At 44.0% G+C, this 25,424-nt stretch overlaps 2 protein-coding genes and 1 long non-coding RNA gene across 9 annotated transcripts; 1 reads left to right on the top strand and 2 right to left on the bottom strand.

The window, feature by feature from the left end:
- Positions 1-1,042: 1,042 nt before the first annotated feature.
- Positions 1,043-13,670, bottom strand: slco1e1 (solute carrier organic anion transporter family, member 1E1). Of its 4 annotated transcripts, none has more exons than XM_086201187.1 (16): positions 13,541-13,670; positions 12,725-12,892; positions 11,494-11,643; positions 9,717-9,858; positions 9,511-9,643; positions 9,304-9,431; positions 6,480-6,626; positions 6,306-6,404; positions 5,918-6,154; positions 5,619-5,783; positions 5,257-5,473; positions 3,791-3,956; positions 3,077-3,261; positions 2,439-2,503; positions 1,890-2,007; positions 1,043-1,799 (listed from the first exon to the last, which is right to left on the bottom strand). In XM_086201187.1, exons 3-16 carry the CDS (start codon positions 11,593-11,595, stop codon positions 1,328-1,330), a joined length of 2,376 nt encoding a protein of 791 aa, XP_086057313.1. In that variant the 5' UTR covers positions 11,596-11,643; positions 12,725-12,892; positions 13,541-13,670; the 3' UTR covers positions 1,043-1,327. The 4 variants fall into 4 exon arrangements, with proteins under 4 accessions (XP_086057313.1, XP_086057315.1, XP_086057314.1 ...); XM_086201189.1 differs by having other exon boundaries at positions 12,725-12,865; positions 13,541-13,646; XM_086201188.1 differs by lacking the exon at positions 13,541-13,670 and having other exon boundaries at positions 12,725-12,909.
- LOC147262389 (uncharacterized) lies at positions 7,761-24,306 on the top strand. 3 transcript variants are annotated; one of them, XR_015112368.1, is made up of 4 exons: positions 20,277-20,821; positions 21,246-21,533; positions 23,009-23,298; positions 24,181-24,306. It is a non-coding gene; the product is annotated as an uncharacterized LOC147262389 (long non-coding RNA). The 3 variants fall into 3 exon arrangements; XR_015112367.1 differs by lacking the exons at positions 20,277-20,821; positions 24,181-24,306 and adding an exon at positions 7,761-7,836 and having other exon boundaries at positions 23,009-23,925; XR_015112366.1 differs by lacking the exon at positions 24,181-24,306 and having other exon boundaries at positions 23,009-23,925.
- On the bottom strand, positions 14,315-24,905 carry slco1d1 (solute carrier organic anion transporter family, member 1D1). 2 transcript variants are annotated; one of them, XM_086201192.1, is made up of 16 exons: positions 24,208-24,905; positions 24,068-24,138; positions 23,892-23,991; positions 22,270-22,411; positions 22,049-22,181; positions 21,712-21,836; positions 21,491-21,637; positions 21,234-21,332; positions 20,362-20,616; positions 19,473-19,637; positions 18,952-19,147; positions 18,604-18,769; positions 18,209-18,393; positions 17,846-17,910; positions 17,647-17,764; positions 14,315-17,376 (listed from the first exon to the last, which is right to left on the bottom strand). In XM_086201192.1, exons 3-16 carry the CDS (start codon positions 23,940-23,942, stop codon positions 17,166-17,168), a joined length of 2,058 nt encoding a protein of 685 aa, XP_086057318.1. In that variant the 5' UTR covers positions 23,943-23,991; positions 24,068-24,138; positions 24,208-24,905; the 3' UTR covers positions 14,315-17,165. The 2 variants fall into 2 exon arrangements, with proteins under 2 accessions (XP_086057318.1, XP_086057317.1); XM_086201191.1 differs by lacking the exon at positions 24,068-24,138 and having other exon boundaries at positions 24,208-24,904.
- Positions 24,906-25,424: the final 519 nt, after the last annotated feature.

Genomic DNA, 25,424 nt, shown 5'->3' with positions numbered 1-25,424 from the left:
AAAAAAAAAAAAAGCAAAATTGAGGCAGTCGGTGTCAGCATCACCAGTTGAATCTATAAACATGCCGTCGAAAAAAAGAATCAATTATTCACCCGCCTGGCGATTCAGAACCGCTTTCAGATTGATTGTGTTCTTCTATGGCCGATGCTCCACCCTCTCCAGCAGGTTTTGTGAAAGTCAGAGCAGTAGACTGTGCAATCCTGCTGATATCCAGACAGATGGGTGTACACACACAGCACCTCTGCTAGAAGGATGTGCAAGCCAAGGGCAAGTGGATGGGAGCTGGAGGTGGGAGGCACATGTTGATCGTATAACTTCATTTCAAAAACTACAGAATGTTCCTGTGCACCAAGATCACGTGCAGGATTCTCTGCATGCAGCGTCTTTGCACCTGTGGGAATTTTCACCCGCAGCGCTGAGACTTGAGCTGTAAGCAAACACAAAAACTCAGTGTGTCTTGAGGGTGGGAGGCACACGTAAGGCCTAAGATGGAAAAACTGGAATCAGCACTGCCGAGTGTGAGGGCCGCTGTCTCAGAGTTAATGAGCTGCTGGTTAAAGGCCTGAAATGCGTTGTGGTCAGCACAAGGTTAAGATATTCCAGTTTTGTGATCTATGATATAAAATCAGTCAGTCAGTTACCAAACTGGATGTGGCTAGTTAACGAGTAGCTAATTGAATCTTCAGAGAAACAGAAGCTTCAAGCTGGGCGCGATGAAGTCATGGGTCTGTGTCCAGTTCTCTCTTAGCGTAAAGTTAGCTTGCAGCTAATAAACATTTTCCCTTGAAAAATTTCAGTTGTGTTTATCTGTAAAGGTTGCCCTGCAGAACTAAACCTCCAGGAGGCTCATAATTTTGCCACAGTTTACTGTATTTCCAGCAATAATTAAAAAAAAAAAAACTATTCCTTTTGGCTTTTGGGAACTCATGATGATAAAAACCTATTCACCATATTTGACAAGGTGTCAACAGGCTTCCCAGATCGTTGTGCTTTGCCAAAGTAGCCAAAAGAACGATTGCAATTGAAAACTTCCTTCTTTTAGAGTATTTTTATTAAGGAATATCTTGAATGTGACGATAATATTATACATTTTCATTGGAGCGCAGTAAAAACAGGAACATTCACAGCATTTCACAGTCGCAGCACAACGGCTGGTCTTCTCTCAGTGCTGTATTGTGATATGTTTCTAGATTCTAATGAATGCTGAAGTGGAAATGGGACCTTTGGTTGCCCCTTTCACTGCTCTATCCTGTCATAGAAGATGAAACAGAACTGTTAGCGCTGAGGAGGCTAGCGCACATGAATAATGCTGAAGTAATTCAGGGTTTTACTCAGACTGAGTTACTGTAGTTGAATCGCATTGCTCGCCAGTTCCTTTGTTTGCTCCTTCAGCTTTGGCCTCTTCAGGGGCTTTTCTCTCCTCCACCTCCTGCGTCGCTCCTGCGGCACCCCCGCGATGAGGAGTGAGCTCAGAGGTGGTGTTACAAGCCAGTCTGCTGTCTGGAGGGATCTGCTTGGTTCCGTCTCCTCCGTGAATCTCCTCACCCTCCTTGAGAACTGTTACTGTCCTCATCCAAACTTTGGAGGCTTGAGGGAGATTGGGAGTTTTAGCAGCTCTTGTCTGCTCCTCGTTGGGTTTTGATGAAGTCTGAAGTTCGATGTCTTTTAAAGTTTTTGATTGCGGCTGATCTGCTTCTTGCTCTGGCTTCCGGAACTGTCGTCTGAGGAGGATGATGACGGCAAATATGAAGAAAAAGGATGAACCGCTGAGACAAGCGACCAGACCCAGGAAGGTGATCCTGCAAAGAGGAGGAATAGATGCCGTACGGTTAAATATTTACCAGCAAATTCATCCAAAGTTCTTATTTGCAGATGTTAAAAGGGCATACCTGTACATATCAGAGTCATAAAGGCGACACGCCCCTCTGCTCCCGCACTTGTTGATTGACCACTTCAGGCACGTTAGATCAATCAGGGCTCCGAAATATACCGGTGCTGGAATCCCACCTGAAGCACCAGAGACATGAGCATTTACAACGTTGCGTCGGGCTGAAATGTTGGGATGGAGATGGGTTTCCTCGTGTGTCCTCAGTCCGACAGAACCACCAGAGCAGTCTGCAAATCTGAGCCTGCACTCGACCTGTAGCCAGGTGCGTTTAGCATTTTTGGACCTGTCAGAATATTCAAACTGTGGTTGCATAGAAGGAAGTAGGAGATAAATGCAAAAGAAAAGTAGTAGAACCATATAATAGTCCTTCTACCTGTATTTACTGCTTAAACATTGAATCTCGTGGTTTCTTAGAAGCACATTTTGATTCACTTGGATTTTTCTCTGTATGGTAATCAAGCCAGCTAAGAGGGAAACGCTCCATGTTTCTGAATTCATTTTTCAACCCAAAGCGAACAAAATACAGGCGAGAAAACACAAGAAGACGTACCAAGAGTCCTCGTTACCAAGGTCTGCATACCGAGCGCGAGGGATTTGAGCTCTGGCGGGATGCATCTGCAGGAACCAAACGAGAGCAGGTCAGAAGACGTAGCAAATACACTGATTTGCATTCTTGTAAGAGTAAAAAGCTAATGTAGTAAAGCTTATCCTTGTCATGCATGGATACATTATGTGTTATATATTCGTCAAACGCTACCACTCTTGTGAGAGGCGGGGTCACATCCTGAACTGGTTGCGCCCACACGCAATTTAGTGCCTGTGCATATTTTGGAGTTGTGGGAGGAAGCCAGAACCCACAGCAGAACCCCTAACAGGTGCAGGAGAACATACAGACCACCGTATCAACCTCATTACACAACACTTCCTGACAAACTGAGATTATTTCCTGATGTAATACCTCCATCCTGAGGTTGCCAGGCAACCAACAAGGACGAGTCAGACACCCAAACCCTCACACCTAAAAACCACTAAGTGTCGTACATCATGTAAAATATTCATGACCTTAATTTATGAGCTTTAGATGTCATGACAGGTGGATTGTGTCTTCGTTCCACCTGGTTTGCAAAGTATGCGCAACTTCATATTTAGATGCAGATGAAATCTAAATCCTGGAGAGAAAACACTGACCGTATGATGATCATGTAGCCAGGCGTGGCTCCCAGAGAGTTGATAAAGGAGCTGAGGACAGATATAGCCATGTAGGACGTGAAACTGCGGGTGCAGTCTTTGGCATGGGGACACTGACCCAGCCTGACCGACGTGCTGCTGCCTGCTGGGAAGGAGGCCGACACGCAGCTGCAGTTGTGAAAAACCTGGAGAGAAAGAAAGAAAGAAAAGAAATACACGCAGTTTATAATGAGCGCAGAACATGATGGAACATTTGTACGAAAACAGATTAATAAATCAGGAGAGATGGATTGCAGGACCAACAGTCATGGAGGTCATGCATGACGTCACTGGGGAGGGTTTCTGTGGAATGCAGCACGGATGCCATGGTACCACAGCGCTGAAAGCCTTTCTGAACAGTTCATAGCCATCCATCCATCCATCTTCTCCCTCTTCTCCTGTTGAGGGTGGTGGGGGTGGAGCCTATCCCAGCAGCCTTCCCCCTGGACAGGTCACCAGTCCATGGCAGGACCAACACATAGAGACAGACAACCATTGGCTCTCCCAGCCACGCCTACGGTCAATTTAGAGTCTGGATTAACCTGGTCCCTCTTGATGTCTTTGGACTGTGGAGGAAGCTGGAGTACCAGAGAGAACCCACACGGGCACAGGGAGCACACTGTGTGTGTGTGTGTGTGTGTGTGTGTGTGTGTGTGTGTGTGTGTGTCTCCCTACTGTGTTCTTGCCATATCCGCTGGAGTCGATGCAGCCGGCCATACAAGGAGAAATGTAGGTGATGCCGCTGTCCGAGCACACAGGGTCCCAGTCCTCCCCTGAACACGAGCACTCTCTGTTGCACTCTGAGAAGAGCTTTTCACTCTTGTACAGCACACTCGGGGTCCTAGATATCAAAGAGAGTGATATATCACGGGTCGTTGGCGTTAAAATTGCACTTTGTTGTGTTTGGGTCTTCTTAAATTTTCAGGTTGCCCCCCAAATTGACTTTCAGTGGGGAGTGATTTTCCACAATAGGGACCCTCATATGTAACATATCTTATTTTCATCCGTCCATCCATCCATTTTCTACCACTTATCCTAATAAGGGTCGCGGGGGGGTTTGGGGGTGGAGCCTATCCCAGCAGCCCTCAGGTGAGAGGCGGGGTTCACCCTGGACAGGTCGCCAATTTTTTATTTTCATATTTAGATATTTTGCAACATCTTTAACAATAATTTAAATATTTTAAACAAGACCCTAAAATGATCCAAGCAGAATAGGAAATATCGCTGTTGTTTTTTTTACAAAAAAGTTGATATTTTATTGTTTTCTGGTCATTTTTTTCTGTTATTCTCAAATGAGTTTTGCTTATTTGCAAATCAACTTTCCCAAAACAAGTTATTTGACTTCTATGTTACCTTAAAATTAGAAATAAATCCCTTAAAAGCATCAAGAAAATTACAAAGACAGCGATGGTGATTTTCCCCAAATGACAACAAATTCACAAAATTCTCTATATTTTTCAATGATGCTGTCAGATTTCTGCTGCTTTAATGCTTGTAAATTAGTTTCCTCCAGCCTCCAACTAAATTAAATGATTTTTTTCACAGTCAAATCAAAAAAATGTATAAGAAAATCTCAAGGAAATTAAGAAAAAAACTGCGGAATTTTGGAAACAAAATGCATACATATTCATGTCAATAAAATTTGTATATTTCATGTTATAACTATGGAGCAGTGGTCCTCCCTGTGGCCCCCCAGCAAGAAGGTTGTGGGTGGAGCCCCGGCTGCAGCACGGGGTCTTTCTGGGTGAGTCTCCATGTTCTCCCTGTTCCTGCTGGGTTCTCTCTGGTACTCCAGCTTCCTCCACAGTCCAAAGACATCAAGAGGGACCAGGTTAATCCAGACTCTAAATTGACCGTAGGCGTGGCTGGGAGAGCCAATGGTTGTCTGTCTCTATGTGTTGGTCCTGCCATGGACTGGTGACCTGTCCAGGGGGAAGGCTGCTGGGATAGGCTCCACCCCCACCACCCTCAACAGGATAAGCATTAGAAAATGGGTGGATGGATGGATGTTATAACTAAATGTTTTTTTCTGGTCACATGAATAACGTTGCTGTTTATAAATGCTTGTTCAGTATTGTGAAGACATTCCAAAGCATTTCAATAAAAGTCACATTGACCGGGTGAAACCATCTCATATTCACCCCTCGTGTGTCCAGCCAGACCCGTTGTATGAGATGGTGAGCCCGGCGACGGGAATGTTGTCACACTTGGTGCCAAACTGCAGCAGCATGAGCAAGTAAGCCAGGAAGGACGTGGCAAAGGTGAGCTGAGCCCCTGACACCACACTCAGCTTGTACCGCTTCATCACCAGCCCCCCCAGAAAGATCCCCACCGCCACCGCCGGCAGGTTCAGCACACCTGGAAGATCAACTCGGGGTGACAAAGAGGTCCAGCAGGAACTCAAATCTGATCTGAAGTGTTAAAACTTGAAGCAGATGTGCAGCGCTGTGTCCTTGCAGGACACCATCAAATGAATAAAGAACACTGGGAGTATTTTTTTCACCTATGAGGAAGTTGGCTCTGGATGCAGACTGTCCAAACTGCTGCTCTATGTATTTGGCTTTGAAGGTGAACACACCGATGAAGGAGTTGAACTTTAAGACGCTGCCACAAAGGAGCAGGAAGTAGGAGGGAGTCCCCAGCAGGCTCCTCAGGGAGGGAAGAAACCCTGCAGAGGAAGGTCCAGCACCAACATCAGCAGAGATCAGACGCCGGCAGGTGGAGTCTGTTCACCTGCTTTTCATTAAGTAGAACAGCACGTATGTACTAGAGATATGAGTGTTAGAAGATGATGCACTGCACTTTTTGCTATTTCAGTTAGCTTCAAATTGTGGTGGTGGTTGTTGAGAGCATCCTGAGCCCCATCCGAGGTCTCCAGAACTGGGGTGGGTTTGTCCTCGTCTCCCTCCTGCTTGGGTAGCGAGCGAGGCAGGAAATAGAAGGGAATGCTGGAGATGAGCAGGAGGCAGGAGGACACCAGGAAGCCAAGCCACCAGGCTCCCACCCAGCGGGAATCTTTAGGAGAGATGGTTACACTTTCTGGAAGAAAGAGCAAGACGTTTCAACCGAGCAGACAGGAGGAGAAGCCATTTATCACCTTGTGCACTTGATCTGGTTGAACGGTCAAATAATCAACTGTAACTCTAACGTGAGGATGTTCAACCAATGACGTTGTTTTTGTCACACTTACCCATATCAACATATCCAATGTCAACATATAATCTGGCACAGTAGGATCCCAGGAGGAAACCAAACATAGGTCCCAGCAGAGAAATCGTCTGGAGACAAGCTGGTCATCAAAAACAGTCAGTGGCGAAACAGCACATTTACATGGAGGAATTAACGGTGAGCAGCGACGTCTTACCGATGTAGAACGGGGAGTTTTCTGCCTTAGCAAAGTCATCGATGTAGGAGATACCCAGAGGCGTGACGGGGGTCTCTCCAATACCCCTCAGTGCGTTCCCCAGGAACACGTAGATCCACATGTTGGAACCCGGCTCTTTCACACAGGCTGCACAGACACACGGGAGTGCATGAACGTCCCCTCGCTCATATCTCATCTTCGTTCCAACAGTTTTTGCATACTCTACGGACTCATTACATCATATTTTGTGAGCTCGAGGAAACTCTGCAAAACCAATGTAAAAAAAAAAAAATGCAATTGTTTTGTTAAGTTAAACGGATCTGATCCGAAAATGGCTTCTTCCTTGGTCCATGCCACACCCCTCCTCCAAGTTCACTGAAATTCAGCCTCAAGTTTTTTTGTACTCCTGCTGAGTGGTAAAGAAACACTGAAAACATTACATACTTTACTCAACCAAAAGGGGGCAGGCTGTGTGTTCGGAATTATTAAACTCATAACTAAACTGCTGACTGAATCATGTCAAACAAATCATGACTAATTTCTGCAATTTCTTCTTATTTTTGGTTTTGAAAATATCGTGGTAATGTGGAGGTAGGACCTGCCTCCATGGTAGCTACTCACCCTCTTACAGATATCCAATCAATACAGATTTTTACTGTAATTCCATCACAAACAGAAATTTATCTTTTCTTTTCTTACCATACCACCAAATTTAAACAACCACAGAAGCTTAAAATCAGTGTTTTTAGTCCAAGATCTTTTTTATTTCTTGTATTTCCCTGGAAGCTGCTTATAGGTGACAGAGGTCCATCACTATTTTGCATCTAAATTAAATGAAGGTGCACGTATACTCAAAATTCTACGAACAAAAACCATCAAACTCTGCACGCGTTATTCTACTCGCATGTCGGTGAGGACAGGGAACTAAAGTCCAGCACCTCCACTGCGATGCTGTCTCAAATATAGAAGACAAGTCATTACATGGCGATGCCTTGCTTGCTGCTTCCATATCGCGTTGAATCAGAGCGGCGTGAACCAATACGTTGCATCCTGAGATGTTTTATAAGGAAAAGAGTTCATTAACGGGAACAACAGAGAGCCTGAACGATGAGAGATGCACAGATGTGCGTCCACACTGAAGTTATTACCATAAATATTAGGAACGTCTGCTGAATGTCTTGCTATTATTCCGCCTTTTTTTCTCTTTGCTTCCTGGGTGACGCTCTGCTCATGTTTCATTCATATAGGTGGCATTGTTGAGGGGCGGCCTCGCAGGCTGTGGCTCCCTTGTCTCACCTGGGCCGCGAGGTTGAATTCATGGGCATCGGGAATGAGCAGTATGCACACCGCATGGGAGGTGAGTGGCTTTAAAGGTCAGAACGGGATCAGTGCATTCCAGGGATAGTTGAGGGAAAGCCAAGAAGTTATCCAGAGGGCTGAGGACAGACTCGGCGTTGATGATGCTGGCTCGCTGGCTGCAGCAGGTTATCTTGAGTCGAGAAGTGGCACAACTGACTGACTGCACACAAGCATGACTGAGCTGTTTGTACCGGACGCTCAGGAACTAGACGAGCCGTAAAGTTCGGTCGGGTCGGTGTTTCCGGCGTGTGAGGTGATGCACAGTGACAGTCGGGTTACAAACATGGCGTCAGAAAGATAAAAACAAATAAACATGTTGCTGAAATATCACCTGGAACATCAGGGTTTGGATGAATATGTAAGTGTGTGCGGAATGGGGGCCAAAAATTGCAAAATCAAGTTTTACACACAATTTTTAAAATCTTTTTGTTTCCCCTGGTAAATGACTGAGTAACAGAAAAGTTGCCTTGCTGAAAAAAATGCGGCAATGCTGATGATGTGAAAAGTAGTTGATATTTAAGACGATAATTGTCTAAAACCAACTAATTTTAAAATATACATTAAAAAAAATGTCAAAAATCAAACAACCATGAGAATGACCACGACTGCTTGAGGGCCCTCTACAGTCTGTAGTAGGGGAGTCATGAGAGTCCAGTTTAAACCAGCAAACAGAGGAAAGTTAAAAAAAAAAAGAAAAAAGAACTCAAGTCCTACACACTGTACTGAAAGGGATGTGAACGCCGTCTCTCACTGCAAAGTCTGGTGTTTTTTGGTACCATACCTCCTCAACTGCCCCCTCCACCTGTCAGGGTGCGATAGAAGCAGAGCCCAAGCACATTCCAAAGACCAGGCATAGTTACAGAACTCGGGATTGGTCTTAAATGATGGAAAAAAAAACAGAATTCTAAACTTACAAACAAATAGAACTGGTAAACTCGCACTGACTGACATAGAAAGCAAAACTGGAATAAATAAACTCAAGCACCAAGGCGGGAGAACAGGAGCGCAGGGAACAGGGCTGTGACTGACGAGACTGATTGACAGGTGAAAAACTCAATAAAGGCCAGAGACAAAGACAGGAAGTAACTCAAAGCCAAATATTGGCGGGAAGGGAATATCAAAATAAAACAAGGAAGCGACTAAAATAGGTTTCAAGGCAACGTGAGGAATCAGAACCAACTCAGGGCCAAGCTCAATAAGATACAAATTAAAAGCCCAAAACTAAGAGTCCACAACTTAACGCCGTCCAACAACTCAGACCGCTGTCCATCCCGTGAATTTGAACCAAGGATTTAGTCCAGGAGTCTGTGCTGCGGCCTTTAACCTTTAACCCCTGCCGCCACCACACAACGCAGTTTAAAAGCTGTGATGATTTCATGCATTTGCTGTGAGACCGCCAAGGTTATCAGACACATCAGTTGTTTTCAGGGATGATTTGATCCCAGAGTCCAGCCCAGGGTCTTACCCGGACTGTCCTCCATGGTGGGCTCCGTCAGACTTTCAGACGCATTTTCTGATTTCCAAGGACTGATGCAGGCAGCCGTGCTCACGTTTTCTTTCTGGAAAGCCTGTATTACTGTCACATACTGGTACCTGTGGAAAACACAGTTGTGCCAAGACAATGTCGATCTTTTTTTTTTATTGATTTTTTTTTGTGTAAAGTTTGGCTTACCTCCCCATGAAGAAGTGAGTGAGACCAGTGAGAAAAGCTCCTACAGCCATGAGAAAGCAGCCCACAGCGATGAGTCTGGGCCGATGCAGCTTGGCACCAAAATGGCTGACCACAGCGAGGAACAACAAATTACCTAACTCCAAGAAAGACGAACCAAATGAGATCAGATCAGCTGCTCTACAGATCCACAGCTGGAGGACACATACCCATCTCAAAACTGCCATCAATGAGTCCAACCAGCAGGCTGGAGAGGTCGAAACGTCTCTCGATCTGAGTGATGGCGCTCTTCATGTAGGTGCCTGTCAGTGCCTTGGAGAAGTAGGCGAAGGACAGCGCTACGATGAACAACTAGAAAACACAGAACAAAGGGGAATATAACTTTTGACTGCACACCAAAGCAAGATCATTTTTCTGCCTTCTTCACCCCCAGCTGTTTGAGTTATGCGACTACTTTTTGTTAAATTCATGCCCGGAACAGAATGGAATGCGCCTGCATATTTGGAGAGGTCTCCTGCTGCAGAGTCCGGTTTGTTGGCGCCCACAAAAAACCTCAACCTGACCTCTGATGCAGACTCTCACATCTAAACACCACCAGCTGTGTGACGTCAGTCAGTTTGTGTGTCCGCCGTGAAAGAATAGACTCAAAGGTAGAGTCTGAACTGTGCGACCGACTTCCCGTGGAGCTACGCTGTGATTTGAACACATTCGGTGCCACCACACAACAGCGTGTGAGGAGGTCTTGGTTACTTCGCATGTTTTCTGTGAGATAAAATGAGCTGCGCACAACCTGACATTGTCATAACAATATAACAAAGGTATGATATAAACAAGATTAGATACAAATCGTGAAAAGTCGGTTTAGTGATATAAATGGTGAACACGAGGAAGTATTTTGTTCTGATGCCGCTGTTGTTGGCCTTTCGTTTTTTTTGTCCAGGCTATCTAGCATTTGCTAGAATAACCAGATTACCAACCCAAGCCTTTTCAAGAAATTATGTGTAAACTGATTGGGTTAGAACATCTCCAAAAGGCCAGGTCTTGTGGGGTGTTCCCGTATGCCATAGTGCCCAAAGAGAACCATGGACAGACAAGTAGTGAACCCCTAACGGGGTCATGACTGACTGGGCTTGATTCTACAGAAGAGCCACTGTTGAAGAAGTAGCTGGAAAAGGTGATACTGGCTTTGGGTTCAAGGTGTCAGGACCCAGTCCACCAAAGCCATAGACGAGTCAGTACGCATCCCCGTATGCATCAGAACTGGACCATTCAGCAATGGAGGATCAATCAAGTAACCATGGGTCCTGGCATTCATGTGGCTGTTATTTTGAAAAGTATCAAGTACTTGACCAAGTCCATGCTTCGTGATATTCCCTTAATCTCTGTGCTACTGCAAAAAATGCTTCAGTTATGGTTTTGAGGAGATCAAGGGGTTGACCTGGCCTCCTAATTCTCAGGTTCTTATTTCTATCCGGAAAAACGCCCAATGCACAAAGACTCGACCTCAAAAGTTTCAAGATTTAATCTTGATCTGCTGCGAATGTCAAGGACAACAGAAAATCCCCTCGTGAAGTCCAGCCTTGATGAGTCTGGCGGCGGGGTTACAGTGACCTTGAGGCATGTGGTAGTCGTTCGGACTGATTTGTGTATATCTTGTTTTGCTAAGCATATTTGAGCTTTTATGCTGTTGGAGTTAATTAGGCGATAACTCCAGGAACCTACTCTTAAAGCAGACAGCTCCAAGTACGTTTGAGGTGCTCCTCATGACTGTTGTCTACTCGTCCTGCCCAGAGCTACACGAATGTTACGCTGATCTAGAAAAGACATCAGAATTTTGAATGCCTTGCCAGCAACACATCAGCCTCCGGTGTGATTGGATCAGTTTACGTGTTTAGAGCTCAGATCATCAAACAGAGTTAACTTCTGCCCATAAAAGATTGCTGAATAACAATGCAAATGAGAAACATGAGGATAAAATATTAATACTTTGAGGGTGGAGATGCCAGAGCGTTTTCCAGCTGACTGATCCGGGACACAGAGGGCCTGCTGGCTGGTCATCTTGTCTCTGTCCTCAGCAGCTTCTTCCATCCTGCGCTGAAGGTTGCTTCGTTGGAATAACTACCTGCCCACAGGGCACTGCAAGAAAACCAGATGTAAGCCACACAGCATATGTGCAATATACATTAACGACATAGAAAAAAGCATGTCAGTGATAGGAGGAGGTAAGGAAGATTAGCGTATAGCAACAACGGTGGCGACTGACAGAAGCCGTTTCCCTTTTCACTATTCAATGACAACAAAAGATTTTTGCATAAAATGGACATTTGCTATCTTAGTTTCAAGACCAACAGCTATTCAGCAGTAATGAGCAAAAGATAGGAGGTCAATCTTCCATCCATCCATCCATTTACTACCACTTATCCTGTTAAGAATGGTAGGGGGTGGAGCCTATCCCAGCAGCCTTCCCCCTGGACAGGTCACCAGTCCATGGCAGGGCCAACACATAGAGACAGACAACCATTGGCTCTCCCAGCCACGCCTACGGTCAATTTAGAGTCTGGATTAACCTGGTCCCCTCTTGATGTCTTTGGACTGTGGAGGAAGCTGGAGTACCAGAGAGAACCCAGCAGGAACAGGGAGAACATGGAGACTCACCCAGAAAGACCCCATGCTCCAGCTGGGGCTCCACCCAAAACCTTCTTGCTGGGGGGCCACAGTGAGGACCACCGCACCACCGTGCCGCCCCAGGTTAATCATATTATCTCTCTCAAAAAAAACCCTCCATATTGTGAGTTTGTAATCACAACTGAAACACATCTTGCAGTGCAAATCCAAACATACCAGCGTGATGTTATGTCTGTAAGATAGAGAGTTCCTTAAAAACCACCTAACTGGCACTTGTGTAAACACAACAGGTGTCCTTTTGGGAAAAAAGGAAAAACAGAGGAGGAGGGACAAGAAGATGAAATAACACTGATAGCGCTTCTACGTTGGTGCGATAAATAATCCCTTGCTACAATGTCCCTCCAGGTTCAGCCCACCTAACGCACCCTAAAAAGTTTCAGTCTAGCAACCTTCTTCTTCTCATGTGCATTTACAGAATGATCAAACACACATTGGATGCTGCAGCTTGAGACTTGCTGTCAGTGACAATTTGGAGAACTAGAATGCAAAATCCCTGCTGCAAAGGAACCAGAGAGGAAGTGATATGAAATACCTAGTGCATCTCCAGGCTCTGCCTCTCTTTTTGTTCTGGGGCTCCTCTTCAAGCAGTCATGTCCTTCCCCTCGACTGAAGACGGACCTGTTCTCCTTGAGCTTCTATTCTGCTGTCTGAGAGCGGAGCTGTTACTCGGAACCTGAAGGACAAAAGGCCTCGCACATTTCTATTCCACAGGCATGCAAGCCAGCCCAGGAGAGGGAAAGCAACAAGAAGGAGGTGGAGCAGAGAGATTAGGCTAAACCAGGCCCTTTGGATATTTTCTTTGAAATAAAAAATCAAAAGGTAGAACAGGGGATGCTTCTTTCTGTTCAAATTTATCAGTTGCAACCTGGTTTTTGCAACCACTGATGTTGGCAGACACGAATATCCTGTATTTCTACTAGTTGCCTAAAAGTACATAAGAAAAGCTCAAATGCCTGTGTGAAAGAATTATTTGTGGAAATCTGACATTTGGCCATAGGTTTCTTATACTTTTCTACAGCTTTGATCTGCACTGGTTGACTCTTGAGCAAAAGTTTCACTCCTGGGTAAAAACTGATTTTTCTCTCACATAGTTAGACAGAGCAACAGCTAGCATGCTGGCAGAGACAACCTAGAGGGGCAATTGCATGGAAAAGCCTTGACACAAATCTTCTGCTCAAAAATATACAGAAACAGTTGTTTTAAACTGGATATGATTTAATTGTTAATTTTTTCCCCCTGCAGTGTTGGAAAACTCTATGATTTTGTCAACTTGACACCAAGCCAGCTGATTTGTTCTCTGTTTCCATATGTTAAACTAGTCTCATAGCTGCTAGCTATAGCTTCATACCTTACAGCCAGTTGTGGTAGGTAAATAAGCTGCGTAATGTTTCCTCTCATGTCAGACAATGCCCTTCACCAACAAAGTGGAGTGGAACATGTTGTGTATTGTTGGGAAACGGTCTACTCGTCCAGTGACTGGCCGCTGGGAGTTCAGGCCACCAGGCAGCAGGTCACACAATCAGCTTTGGCACCTCAGAAAAATTTCACAGGATTAAGATTAAAAGCTTTTACATTCCTGCGCAGCAACAAGGCAGCATTTACCACTTCTGCTCTCTCCGTTTTTCATTGCAATTTTTGCTTTATAGCTTCAAGAATGTAAGTTCCTGGATCAGTCACTCTTTGAGTAATAACTACTGTAAACGGATAACCTGTGTATCTAACTGTAGGTGTCCATTTTGGACAAATACATCCAGTAAGACGGTGGATACTTCTAAGGTTTAGGGTACAACCTGCTGGTGAAATCGGACACTGCACACTGCTCGCAGTAGGATAAAATATTGAGAGAAAAAATGGATGGAAAAGGTTAAATGGCATGAATAAATATAGATGGAAAAAATAATAGTTCCATTTAAATCCCAAATTACGAAAAGCCGCAAACTTGTCAATTCGTATCTGATCTACAGTAAAAACCAAATTAGTGCCACGTATAAGATGCCATTACATCACTGTTACAGTCGACGTGCAATGCTTTTGTGGTATTGTGCGTGATTCGGGTTAGCAAACAAACCGTCTTGCAAAAACTCAGAGCTCAGTTGTTTTAATGCGAGGGTTCGTTTATTGTTGCCTATTGAATTCGTTTGTATTCATTCAAAAAAAGCAGGGTTTTTTACACCAAATATTAGAAAAAAAAACAGTAGTTGTAAATAGTGTAACTTTAGAAATAAGTTAGAAGGGCTCATAAGTTTTGATTTGGCCATCTAGATTTGAAATAAATACATTGAAATAATTTAACATGCCTTACAATAATATAAAATAATTAAAAAACATATTTATATATGTAAATCATCGTTCATCCTGTTTTGTTTTTGCAATCATTGCGATTATATTCTGGTAAATAAGGCCACCTGGTGCAGAATGTTTGACACGATTGAAGGGAGAAAAACTAAAAAATCAAGAGCGGGGAGAGTAATTTTAATAACACAACATTACCCACTGTTTGGTTGGACTTCTGGTCCTCTAAGGGAAAGTGTTTAGGCACCCGTAGAAAAGCAGTCTTGTTATTATTAAAGTAGCAGTGATACCCTGGCAGATGTGTAAAGATAAAAAGGAGGAGGGTGTGTGTGTGTGTGTGTGTGTGTGTGTGTGTGTGTGTGTGTGTGTTGTGTTGCCCAGTCTATCAAATGAGCAGGAATGAACCCATGTTGATGAGCATTGGGATGAATGACCTCTATGTCACAATGCCTTTTGGCCTTGTTTGTCTTACAGTTATAAAATCTGAAAAAAAAAAAAAAAAAAAAATGATCTTCACCAGAAATGAAAAAATGTCACAAAAACACTGGAAAATTATTGTGGAAAAAAATGGTCTTTTTTGCAAATATAATGCAGAATGCTTAACGGACAATCAACAAATATGTAAAAAAAAAAAAAAAAAAAAATGCCGACACTATACAAACTGGCTCAATATATAAAATCACATCATCAACCATAATTTTACATATTTAGTGATGCATTTAATCAATGGTGTATAACAAAGTAAAACATTTTGCGATCAAAGTGTCCCTTTCCAAACTTTGGTGAACCTTCCTAGACAAACACCAGTGAGTTGGAGGAGAGAACGTGCTTGACCTGTAGGTAAAAAAGATGTGATGTAACAAGCAGTGTGCGCTGTACGATGTCAGGTGTACGACAACCACACATGTAGACAACAACACATGTCAGCCAACCACACATGTAGCCAACCACACATGTCAAATGCTGCTCGGCACGTTACTGATCGTCAATGACAGCTCCAGCAAAGGTTACTAGCTTAGCATGATGATGATGATGATGACCTTTATAATCCATCATACCCCTCATCTCCTGTCACGCTCCTATTCTATGCAATAAAATTAACAAGTGTCAGAAAAGTTAACAAGGCAATAAACTGAAAACTGACTACCTAGATAACTTAAGTTAAAAAAAAAAAATCCTAACAACCCTAAAATACAACTCAAGCGTGTTATCGAGCACGCTAATGCGAGGGCAAACCCTTTTCAAAGATATTTCAGAGCTACAGTAAACTAGGTTGATCCAGTATTCTGTAGGCATTTATTCTGGAAATGTCCAATACATTTTTAAAAACACAAAAACAAAACAAAAAAACAAATGTTTTAAAGAGCAGGTCAACATTTTTGTAAATAGTTTTTCAGCCAGTGAGCTAATTCTCTTATTAGCTAATATTCTTGTGCTAACCACACCCCTCATTATGATAAGGTAGATTCCAGAACTACAGATACAGTAAGCTGACATGATTCATTATACAGTAGGCCTTCATTTTATAAATGTCAAATACTTTTGTTTAAATCCATAAAAACATGCATTTTAGTGAACAGTTCAGCATTTTGGGAAATAATCTCACAGTTAGCTAGAGCTCTTGTTAGCCTGCCAGCACTCTTGAGAGCAAGTAAGCACGCGTGTTAGCATGCTAGCACTCTTCTTGGCCTGCTAGCACTTATTAGTTGGCTAGAACTCTTTTTAGCCTGCCAGCACTCTTGAGAGCTTGCTAGCAGGCTAATTAGACTGCTAGCAATCTTCTTAGTAAGCTAGCACTTGTTTGTTGGCTAGAACTCATCTAACCCTGGGCTCACACTCAGATTGTTACTGATTATTGGGTTATTTTGCTGTTATGTGCTATCTTCGAACAAAAACAGTCATTTATTCAAACAAAAAAATCTAAATAAACTCCAAAAAAATATAACTAACCCTATTTATGTTCCCATAGTCCCTTTGGGATTTTTTTCCTTATATATTTAAGTCTTCATACAATGAGATATCTTTAACAAGTGAAAAACATGAAAGTACATAAACTACAGGGCACTCAGGGAGTGCAGCTCCACCAAGTTGGGGTTAGTCAAACCAAAAGTAAAAATAATCTTTTTTTCCCTCCAGAGTAAAATGGTTCTGCTCCAAAAGGTGTTGGGTTCTTCCTTGGCCCTCGCTGTACCCCTCCACCGATGGTGATAACAATCAGCCAGATTGTTTTTGCATATTCCTGCCGATAGTCAGGCCTCAGAAAACTCTATGCCCATGGCTAATAATTCGCTCAGCTCCTTGTGGTGGTAACACCTGAAACACACTGACTTTATATCCTGAAATATTTATTCTCCTCTTCTCGAGTGCCTTGTACACTCCGACACTGCACAGTGTTTAGTCCTATTCTGATTTAATCATAATTAATTACTTTTTTAAATCAGAGCTGAAAATAACCTCTATATTCTGTTCCTACAAAAATCATTTTTGTTCGTATCGAGATTATATGTCATATAATCATTAGGATTCTTTGAGACAGCAACGGTGGGGGGACGTTTTTGGTGTAGAAGAGGTACACTGCTTGAAGACCAAAGAGCGCTGATCCTGTACCATTCAGTCCGGTTTGGATGCAGTTCAGAACTTAGGCACTTGTATACTTACATTCACCTACACTGGGAATCACGTTAAATCGTGCTCTCCTTGTCTGTGTCTTCTTTTCCTTTAGCAATGTTAATACGAGCATGTCCATTGACTCGGTCCCCCTCCAGTCCATTGTCTTTGGTCTGATTCCTCAGTGTTAACTTCTTCTGTCTCTTGACGATTCTGTGGTAGAGGCCCCCCCACATCACGTTGGCCAGGAAGTAGAGTCCGGTGATCAAACCCATGAACGTCATTCTGGAAGAACAGGACATCGGACCAGTTTTTAACCAAACAGACGGTGTCCAGCCTCTTCATTTCATGACCTGAATATTTGTGTCAACCCCTGTCGTCTTGCTCTGCCAATTGTTAGCAGCCGCCGCTTGTCTGAATCATAGACCTTGAACCTTTTAGGTGTTAGGACTCATTCATGAGTCCCTCTAGTTATATTGTGTAGTCATCTGAGTAGTAGATGTATATATTTTGATATACACCCATTGTTGGTACAATGGAGAAACGTTATCGTACCTAAAGGCATCAGCATCGTAGAGTCGACATGCTCCGCGACCTCCGCACTGCTTGGTACCCCACTTCAAACAAGTCCTGTCAATCAGTGCTCCAAAGTATATGGGCGGAGGGATCCCCCCTGCGAAAACCACAAACGTACGCACATAAAACCACATGATCAAAAGTGCTGTATATTCAAAAGTCTTGCTTGTGTACTCACCCAGAGTTCTTACAATCAGTGTCTGCATCCCTAAAGCCAATGACTTCAGGTCCGGCTGTATGGACCTACAACAGAATTCATCAGGTGGTAAAACGAGCAATTTATGTTGTCAGAGCAACAACTTGTATTATTAACCGTTGACATTATTGGCGCGTCACCTAAGGACAAGTGGTCCATTTCCCTAATCAACCCACCAATCCAGAGTCTTAACTAGTCAATGCAAAGACCAATGCGCAATTACAGGATGACCCCTCAATACTTAAATATGATATAAAATCTCTACATTTACCAAAAACAAGATATTATAAAGGCATTGTTAACAGCCAGCTGGCAAAGATGGAAGCCAGCGTTTGCCGGTTTTACCTGAGCAGCACGATGTATCCCGGCGTGCCTCCGCAGGCGGACACGAAGGACCCGATCACAGACAAACTCATGTAGATTTTGAATATGTGATCACAGTCGCTCTTCCTGGGACACTGACCCAGCACCGCCGACATGTTCATGGCTGGACTCATCCTCTCACCAACACAGGAGCAGTTGTGGAACACCTACAGAACCAGAGAAGAGGTGTGACCCATCGAGACATTCTGTTTTGAAGACAGAACTGTCTGCGCTGTCCAACTTGACTTTAATGAGAGGAATTTATTTCTGATTGAGCAGGTTTCTTGCAGCGGGCATGTCCCTCCACCAGGTGTCCTCACGTGTGCATGTTCCACCTGTCTCCTCCATGTCTAAATACAGCAGGAACCGCTGCTCACCGTTTCCTTGCCAGTACCAGTGGAGGTCTGGCAGCCAGCCAGGCAGGGGGAGGCGTATGTCATTCCATTGTAGGCGCATACTGGGTCCCAGTGCCTCATCGAGCAGGAGCAGCCCATGTTGCATTGTGACAGCAAATTCTGTTGATTGTAGGAAACTTCAGGAGTCCTGGTGGGGAAAAGAGGCATGGACGGCGTTCTCAGTTTGATGCTTAGCATTTGCGCCCCTCACGTTCTGATGAAAATTAAAATGGCTGCTGTTTTCATACGTCCCCCACGAGATCCAGATGCCTCATCTCTACCTTTGGCGGGGAAAGTAACCAAATAAGTCTGGCTAGTATCGCCACTCACCCCTCGTATGACACGGTGAGTCCGGCCACCTCTGAGTTGTCACAGCGAATGAAACCCTGGACAGCGAACAGACAAAAGGACCCGATAGATGCAGCCATGGACAACCTGGCTGCTCCGATGACACCCAGCTTGAAACGCTTCAGGACGAATCCTCCGCTGATGATGCCCAACGCCACCGCGGGCAGGTTCAGTATACCTGCAGAAACAAATCCAAGAAGTCGTGAAGATACTAGGAAACCGTGATTATCTATCCTATTGAGTTATTCAATCACTTCGGTTTCACCGTTTTTTGTTGGCCTCACAAACCCCACTGGACCTCACGAGTGCAGTTGAAAACAAGCACGCGCACACACACACACACACACACACACACACACACACACACACACACACACACACACACACAGTACTCCTGCACATACGTGTGCTGTATTTCGTGTGAACTTCATGTCTTTCAATCAAACTTCCTTTCATTGTCTCAGTGTGTTTGTTTTGGGTGTTGTCGGGGGGGGGGGGCGTACCTATGAGGAAGATGGCCTTGGAGGCCGACTGGCCGTAGATTTGTTCCAAGTACTTGGGCTTGAAGGTGATCATGCCGATGAAGCCGTTGACAGCCACCAGGTAGGTGAGGATCATGAGTGAGAAGATGCTGTTCCTGAAGAGCCTCCTCAGGGAGGGGAGGAAATCTGGGGAGGAGGAGAGAGAAAAGACGACGTGACGTTTCAGTAACCAGCAGTGAGAGCATGAATTTCCAGGTTTTTTTTTTTTTAAAATCCAGATTCAAATTCAGAAAACTTTATTTATACCCGTGGAGAGCAATTAAAAAAATCCATAGATATCTATAGATTTTTTACATTTATATGAAAGCATATTGCACGATTTTTAAAAAAAATGGGGTCAGTTTTACCCAAAAACAAATTTCAAATTATTTCAAGTAAGGATTTGGACTTTTTTTTTTTTAATGGAAAAAAATGACATATACAATATTCTTGCTTTTTGGTAATTGTCTAATATAAATGTTAAAATTTATATATTTTTGTTTTGTTTTTTTCTTATTTCATAAAAAGTTTCTTTTTAATCTATATCATCCTTTCCTCTTCTCTCCCTAAATGCTGCTGAAACTATTTAATTTTAAGTAAATATTTGTCTTTGCAGTTTGCAGACGTGTCATTCAACTCTCGTCCAGATGACAAGGCTTATTTCAGGGTTACCCACCAAGGCTCTCGCTCGCCATCTGGTTAATCATCAGACATGTTGACACTAAACAATGTTTGCGTGGCGGCTTCAGAGTGTGGTTGTTTCGCCCTTACGCCGTTCTTCTTCTACAGCTTGTGATGACGTGTTATGAATGTCGGCGTCATCACAAGCCTCTCAAAGCTGTTCCCCCTCGCTCGGCGGTGCGGGTGGTACCTTTAGCCAGCTGCTGGAACGTCTGCTCCTTCTCTTTCTCCTCGTGATCTTCCTCTGGCAGGAAATTCTCCTGCTCTGTCACCGAGGAGAGCTCGGTGCCTTTGTTCTGGCCCTTCTCCCCCCCCTGCTTGGGCAGAGACTTCGGCAGGAACCAGAAGGGGACACTCGACAGCAAGAGAACCGAGCCGGTCACGATGAAGCCCAGCCACCAGGCCCCCACCCAGCGAGAGTCCTTATGGTTAATGGTCACACCGTCTAGGAGAGGGAGATGGGGGACGCGGCAGGTTATGGCAGGGTGAACTGCTTTAATCTGTAACCTCTCCCCAATTTACTGCATCCTGGCGCCCTCTTGCTCAAGGACTACTCTAATCCATGCAGTAAATAGTGAACTAGTGCTACTAGCTTATCTGTTGGAGCCATCAAAACTGCTGTGCAGGGTCAAGGGCAGAAGAACGGCTAAGTACGCTCCGCTTTGGATATAGAGAGATGCAAACTTTGTTTCTTCTTGTTGTTGTTGTGTTTTTGTGAGTGATGGAAATAATCGTGACTGAAATTGTTCAAGTATGAAGCAAGGGCAGAGCTGCACTGTGGCCCCAGAGCAGCCGTCACTGAATCCAACCAAAGTATTCTCACTACTTATGATAAAAACCTGAGCCTGGCAGAGAGAAGACCTGCACTTTTAGTGGCTGTAATTTGACAATGGCCAGTTGCCCCACTGGATTACATTGTAATCTGCCCTTCCTCCACTGAAGTGATTTAACAAGATTACTTCCATCACTCACTTATCTTTCACTCACTCACTCATCACACAATTTGCTGCCACTTCGTTCGACGATTGTTTCTAACGTTTCTGATATCGAGTCGTTTCGAACCTAAATCCACAGATCCGATATCCACGTAGATCTTCGCCAGGTAGGACCCGAGCATGAAGCCGAACATGGGTCCCAAGATGCCCACTGTATGGATGCAGGCTGGCGAACGGGAGAGAGACAGAAACATCAGTGTGACCCTGCGGTCGTGGGAACGAGCGAGCTGATTTACAATAACAGACTAATGAAACAGATTGAGCTGAAGCTTGTAGCAGAAAGAGGGATGAGCATGAAGCAGGAGGGAATCACATGGAACAAACCCAAATAGAAGGGAGTATTCTCTTCTCTGGAGAAGTCATCCAGGTAGGACACCCCCAGAGGCATGATGGGCGTCTCCCCGATCCCACGCAGCATATTTCCCAGGAAGACGTAGATCCACATGGAGGAGCCAACGGCTTTCTCACAAGCTGAATGAGGAAGCTGTTGTTAGAGAGCTGCATTTCCTGTCTTCTGCTTGTGTGCAGTGGTGGACGTCACCTACCTTTCTGTGCTGCTAAATCAGGTGCGGCATCCGCGTCAGTCACACTGTGGTCGGACAGACACGGCAGGATGCTTCCTGTACTGTTGGTGCCAGTTTTGTGAGACACACTGGTCTCGTATTTATACCTGGAGACACAATTATTACTTGTAATTGTAGAAATATTTCTAATTTTTTAAAAATTTATGATAGCCTTATAAGGAAAAAGACAAAATGAAACTAAAATATTTACAATTTTTGAACCACTTGAATAGCTATTATTCCAGTCACATGTTGTTTCTGGCAGATGTTAAGTATTAGATGTGGAATGATAAGAAAATCAAAGCAAGTGTGTACTGACAGGCCCTGGAAGAAGTGAGGTAAGGCTATGAGGAAGGATCCGGCAGCCATGATCAAACAGCCAGTACCAATCAGTCTGGGACGATGGAGCTTAGCACCAAAGTAGCTCACGAACGCTATCACCAACAGGTTGCCTGAAAAGGACACCAAAGTTGAACAGATAAATCCAATATGTGTATCAATCTAAAAATAATGTGTATATTTGTAAAAGCCGGCACAAACCCATTTCAAAGCTGCCGTCTATGACCCCGATGAGGGAGCTGGGGATGTCGAAGCGCCGCTCAATCTGGGTGATGGAGCTCTTCATATACGCTCCACAGAAGGCTTTGGCGAAGTATACAAATGCCAGAGAAGCAAGAAAAAGCTGGAAAATACACACACAGACACACACACACACACACACACACACTATTTTATTACGCTGTTCTCTGATGAAATGAGTCCACTGAGAGCATGTGTGATTGGATTAGCCTTCATGAAAGATGGTCATTTAAATGAGAAAAGACAGTTGATCATGGATTGACAAGCCCGTCGTTACTCAGCACAGCCCGCGTGTTTGCATGGACTACTACAACTACAACTACAACTACTACTACTACTACCACAACTGCTGTACTGCTCATCATTTAAAGAGTATACAGTCTTTTTTCTAACCTTTGAAAAACTCAAGAGCAAAAAAAAACTACGCAATTCAACTGTGTTTATCTTCAAGTAAGTAACTAAGTGGGCTACAATTGTTAGCATGCCCAGCTAACATGCATCTTCCTGGGAATGACTTTCGCGTCACTCAGCGTGGTTTACTACACTTGCTGAGGAGATCCAGTTTTCAGTGGTTTCACACAAAATCTATGTAACCAAATTACACCAAACGTGGTGGCGAGCTGCAGCGTTAGATAAGGGGGAGCCTACTTGGAGCAGATTTGTTTTACGTTTCAAAGACGTGCATTTATTTTTACGTCAGGTTTGCCTGAGTTGGCCTTGGAGTTGACCTGGAGGTGTGCAAGTGCCCTCTACTTTCTGTTTCTTGGACATGGATGTTCGTGGAGCGAAGGACGCGAACGTGTGGACCGGGACCTGCAGCCTTGGTGTGCCGCAGCCTCCTGCAACTGTTCAAGATGATCATTTTAATTTGAGTCAGCTGACATGAGTTTGAAATCTCATCAGCCTTTCTGCATCATCGAGGAAAGATCTCAACATTCTGACAAATGTCTGAGCCAAAGGGAAAAATGGATGGACTTAAAAGGTTTGAAGGTTAAGTAAAAACCCTTTCACCCAGTCTTTGATCCTAAAGGTTTGTTTTTTTTTGTATGTTTGTTTACTTCAGAACAAATCCTGCTTTTGGACAGCGATGATGGTTAAAGATTAAGAGCCTTACTCCGGGCTGGAGGTCACCTTCTTGGGAAACTAAAATAGTTGCCTAATATTTACGCCAGATGACATCTCTCAAAGTTTTGCAAGATTTCTGTTTCTTTACACAACTTGGGAATTTTTTTTTGCATGAATTCAACACTTAATGTACATTTTCTTACATAAACAAAATTGTGCGATAACCCGTCTGATGACCAGCCATGTCTCTGTGCCGTTGCTTGTACTTCTACACAGAAAAAAAACACTTTTCCTCCTCTCAAAGTCTCCTGCAGTGTCAAAGTCTCTATCGAGTTAAGGGGTAAAAAGTGAGGCTTTTCTTTGTTTTATGGCCTCATCAGGTGAGATAGGTACGGCCCACCGAGACGCGGAGAGAGATAAGGTTAGAAAAGTGGATTTACAATGCTTTTTTTTTGTAAAAGAAAAGAATTCCCACATCTAACTGGTTTTTTTTTTATAATAAAGAGACATTCACTGACCTTGAGCTTGGAACAGCAAGCCTCACGCTGCTTTCTGGACTCAACACTCATGATGCTGCTTTGTGGTCAAGAGATGTAATGAAGCAGAAAACACACCAACCTGTAGAAGGACAGCAGCAGTTGTTTTTCACTTGATTTAACAAGCTGGTTTTCTTTCTTTTTTTTTTCCTGCTCACCTGGTCAAATAAAGCGCGTGCAGTAAACATCCCAAATCAGTTCCAACACAAGTGAAAACATGAAGATTTTCCTGTAATTAAGAGTAACTTTACCTTTTGCTTCAATCTAACAGGGAAGAATAAGAAGAAAAAAAACTTACCAGAGAAGTAACGGTGGTCCTCTGAGGGATGGGAGAGATGTGGTGTCGCCTTGTACCTGGCAGGACTTTGTGCTTCAAGCAGTCTTATCACGAATAAACTACAACATCACCTGTAATCAGTAACCTGGCCACTCATTTGCTCTTCATGTCAATAAAAAGCTCTCCAGCCCCTCCAGCCCAGGAGCACACATAACAAACCCAAACGTGACTGCTCTTGTTGGGTAAGGTCCAGGGGGACGTGTGTGTGAGCTGCCCCGGAAGGTTCACAGGTTCAGTGAATGCAAACAGACATCATACATCCTCCTGCATGAACATGGAAGCCTCCATCCTTTTGAACGCAGCAGCATGAGGCGAGCCCAAGCTTATTTTACAAGCCTGCTCTGTGTGTTGGTTTGTTGTTTTCAGAGACCAAAAATGCTTTCCTCCTCTGGAGAAAAGGCAGGGTGTTTCCTCATCCTGGTCAAAGTCTTCCTGCCCCATTGATAGCTCTTAACAATGGTTTTCACTCGGTGTCCTAGTAGCTGAGTGCTGCACATCACATAACCTGACCACGCTTACATACAGTGGAGAGGAGAAAGACTTCAGAGGGACATCATCCTGATGTGATCTCCATATGTTTGCAACATCGGTCCTGACGCTCGATGGCGACGTGAGCTGTTTCGGCTGATTGAAGAACTTTTAAAAATGGGGCTGGCACCCTCCGCCTCCTCCCACGATGCGGCGGGTGAGCCGGTGTGGCACGGGCACGTCACCCGCAACTCTCGTGTGTGTCATTTTAGAGGATGAATGATTTTGTTTTTAATAATAGCGAGAGGTGAAGAAAAGACAGATCACGCAGGAGACGGAAGGTTAAATCGAGGTTGAAGAGGGAAGGTTTGGTGTTTAGCTGGGATTAGGAAAAGAAGGGCACATGGATGACGGTTATGCTTCGTTGGTTACTAGTTCATGTTTAGGGAAGTGTTAGTAATGCTTAGTAACCTCATATATGAAACTAAGCGTTGTTCCAATTAAAATTCAGTTAAAAATGTAAAAAACTTCCCACTTTGAGAGACCAAATTTCATTTTGGGGAGCTGGCAAACCACAGACATGTGGTGCTTTTATTTTCGGTGACAAACAAGCTTTTACTCTCTAGAAGTGCGACGCGAGAGCAGACACGTACATGATCAGAACAGGAGGGGCTTCGTTCGTCTGGAATCGCTGTTCATCTCCTCTTTTC

This window comes from Aulostomus chinensis, chromosome 4 (assembly GCF_037954235.1).
Source record: "Aulostomus chinensis isolate RoL2024-O1b breed Wild chromosome 4, RoL_Achi_v1.0, whole genome shotgun sequence".
In the NCBI taxonomy this organism is placed as follows: domain Eukaryota; kingdom Metazoa; phylum Chordata; class Actinopteri; order Syngnathiformes; family Aulostomidae; genus Aulostomus; species Aulostomus chinensis.
The sequence above is the reverse complement of the archived record's forward strand: the minus strand, read 5'-3'. Positions and strand labels throughout refer to the sequence as shown.

Bases quoted from the DNA above. Each gene is read 5' to 3' on its own strand.
- slco1d1 (XM_086201192.1), bottom strand. From the start codon at position 23,942: ATGAGTGTTGAGTCCAGAAAGCAGCGTGAGGCTTGCTGTTCCAAGCTC. The intron at 22,182-22,269 runs GTTTGTGCCGGC...TGTCCTTTTCAG, and splicing joins AGACGGCAGCTTTGAAATGG to GCAACCTGTTGGTGATAGCG. The intron at 18,770-18,951 runs GTGAGTGGCGAT...TTTCCCCACCAG, and splicing joins CTCACCGTGTCATACGAGGG to GACTCCTGAAGTTTCCTACA.
- slco1e1 (XM_086201187.1), bottom strand. From the start codon at position 11,595: ATGGAAGAAGCTGCTGAGGACAGAGACAAGATGACCAGCCAGCAGGCC. The intron at 3,957-5,256 runs GTGAATATGAGA...TTTGATATCTAG, and splicing joins TCTGGCTGGACACACGAGGG to GACCCCGAGTGTGCTGTACA. The intron at 3,262-3,790 runs GTAGGGAGACAC...CTTTCTCTCCAG, and splicing joins GCGGATATGGCAAGAACACA to GTTTTTCACAACTGCAGCTG.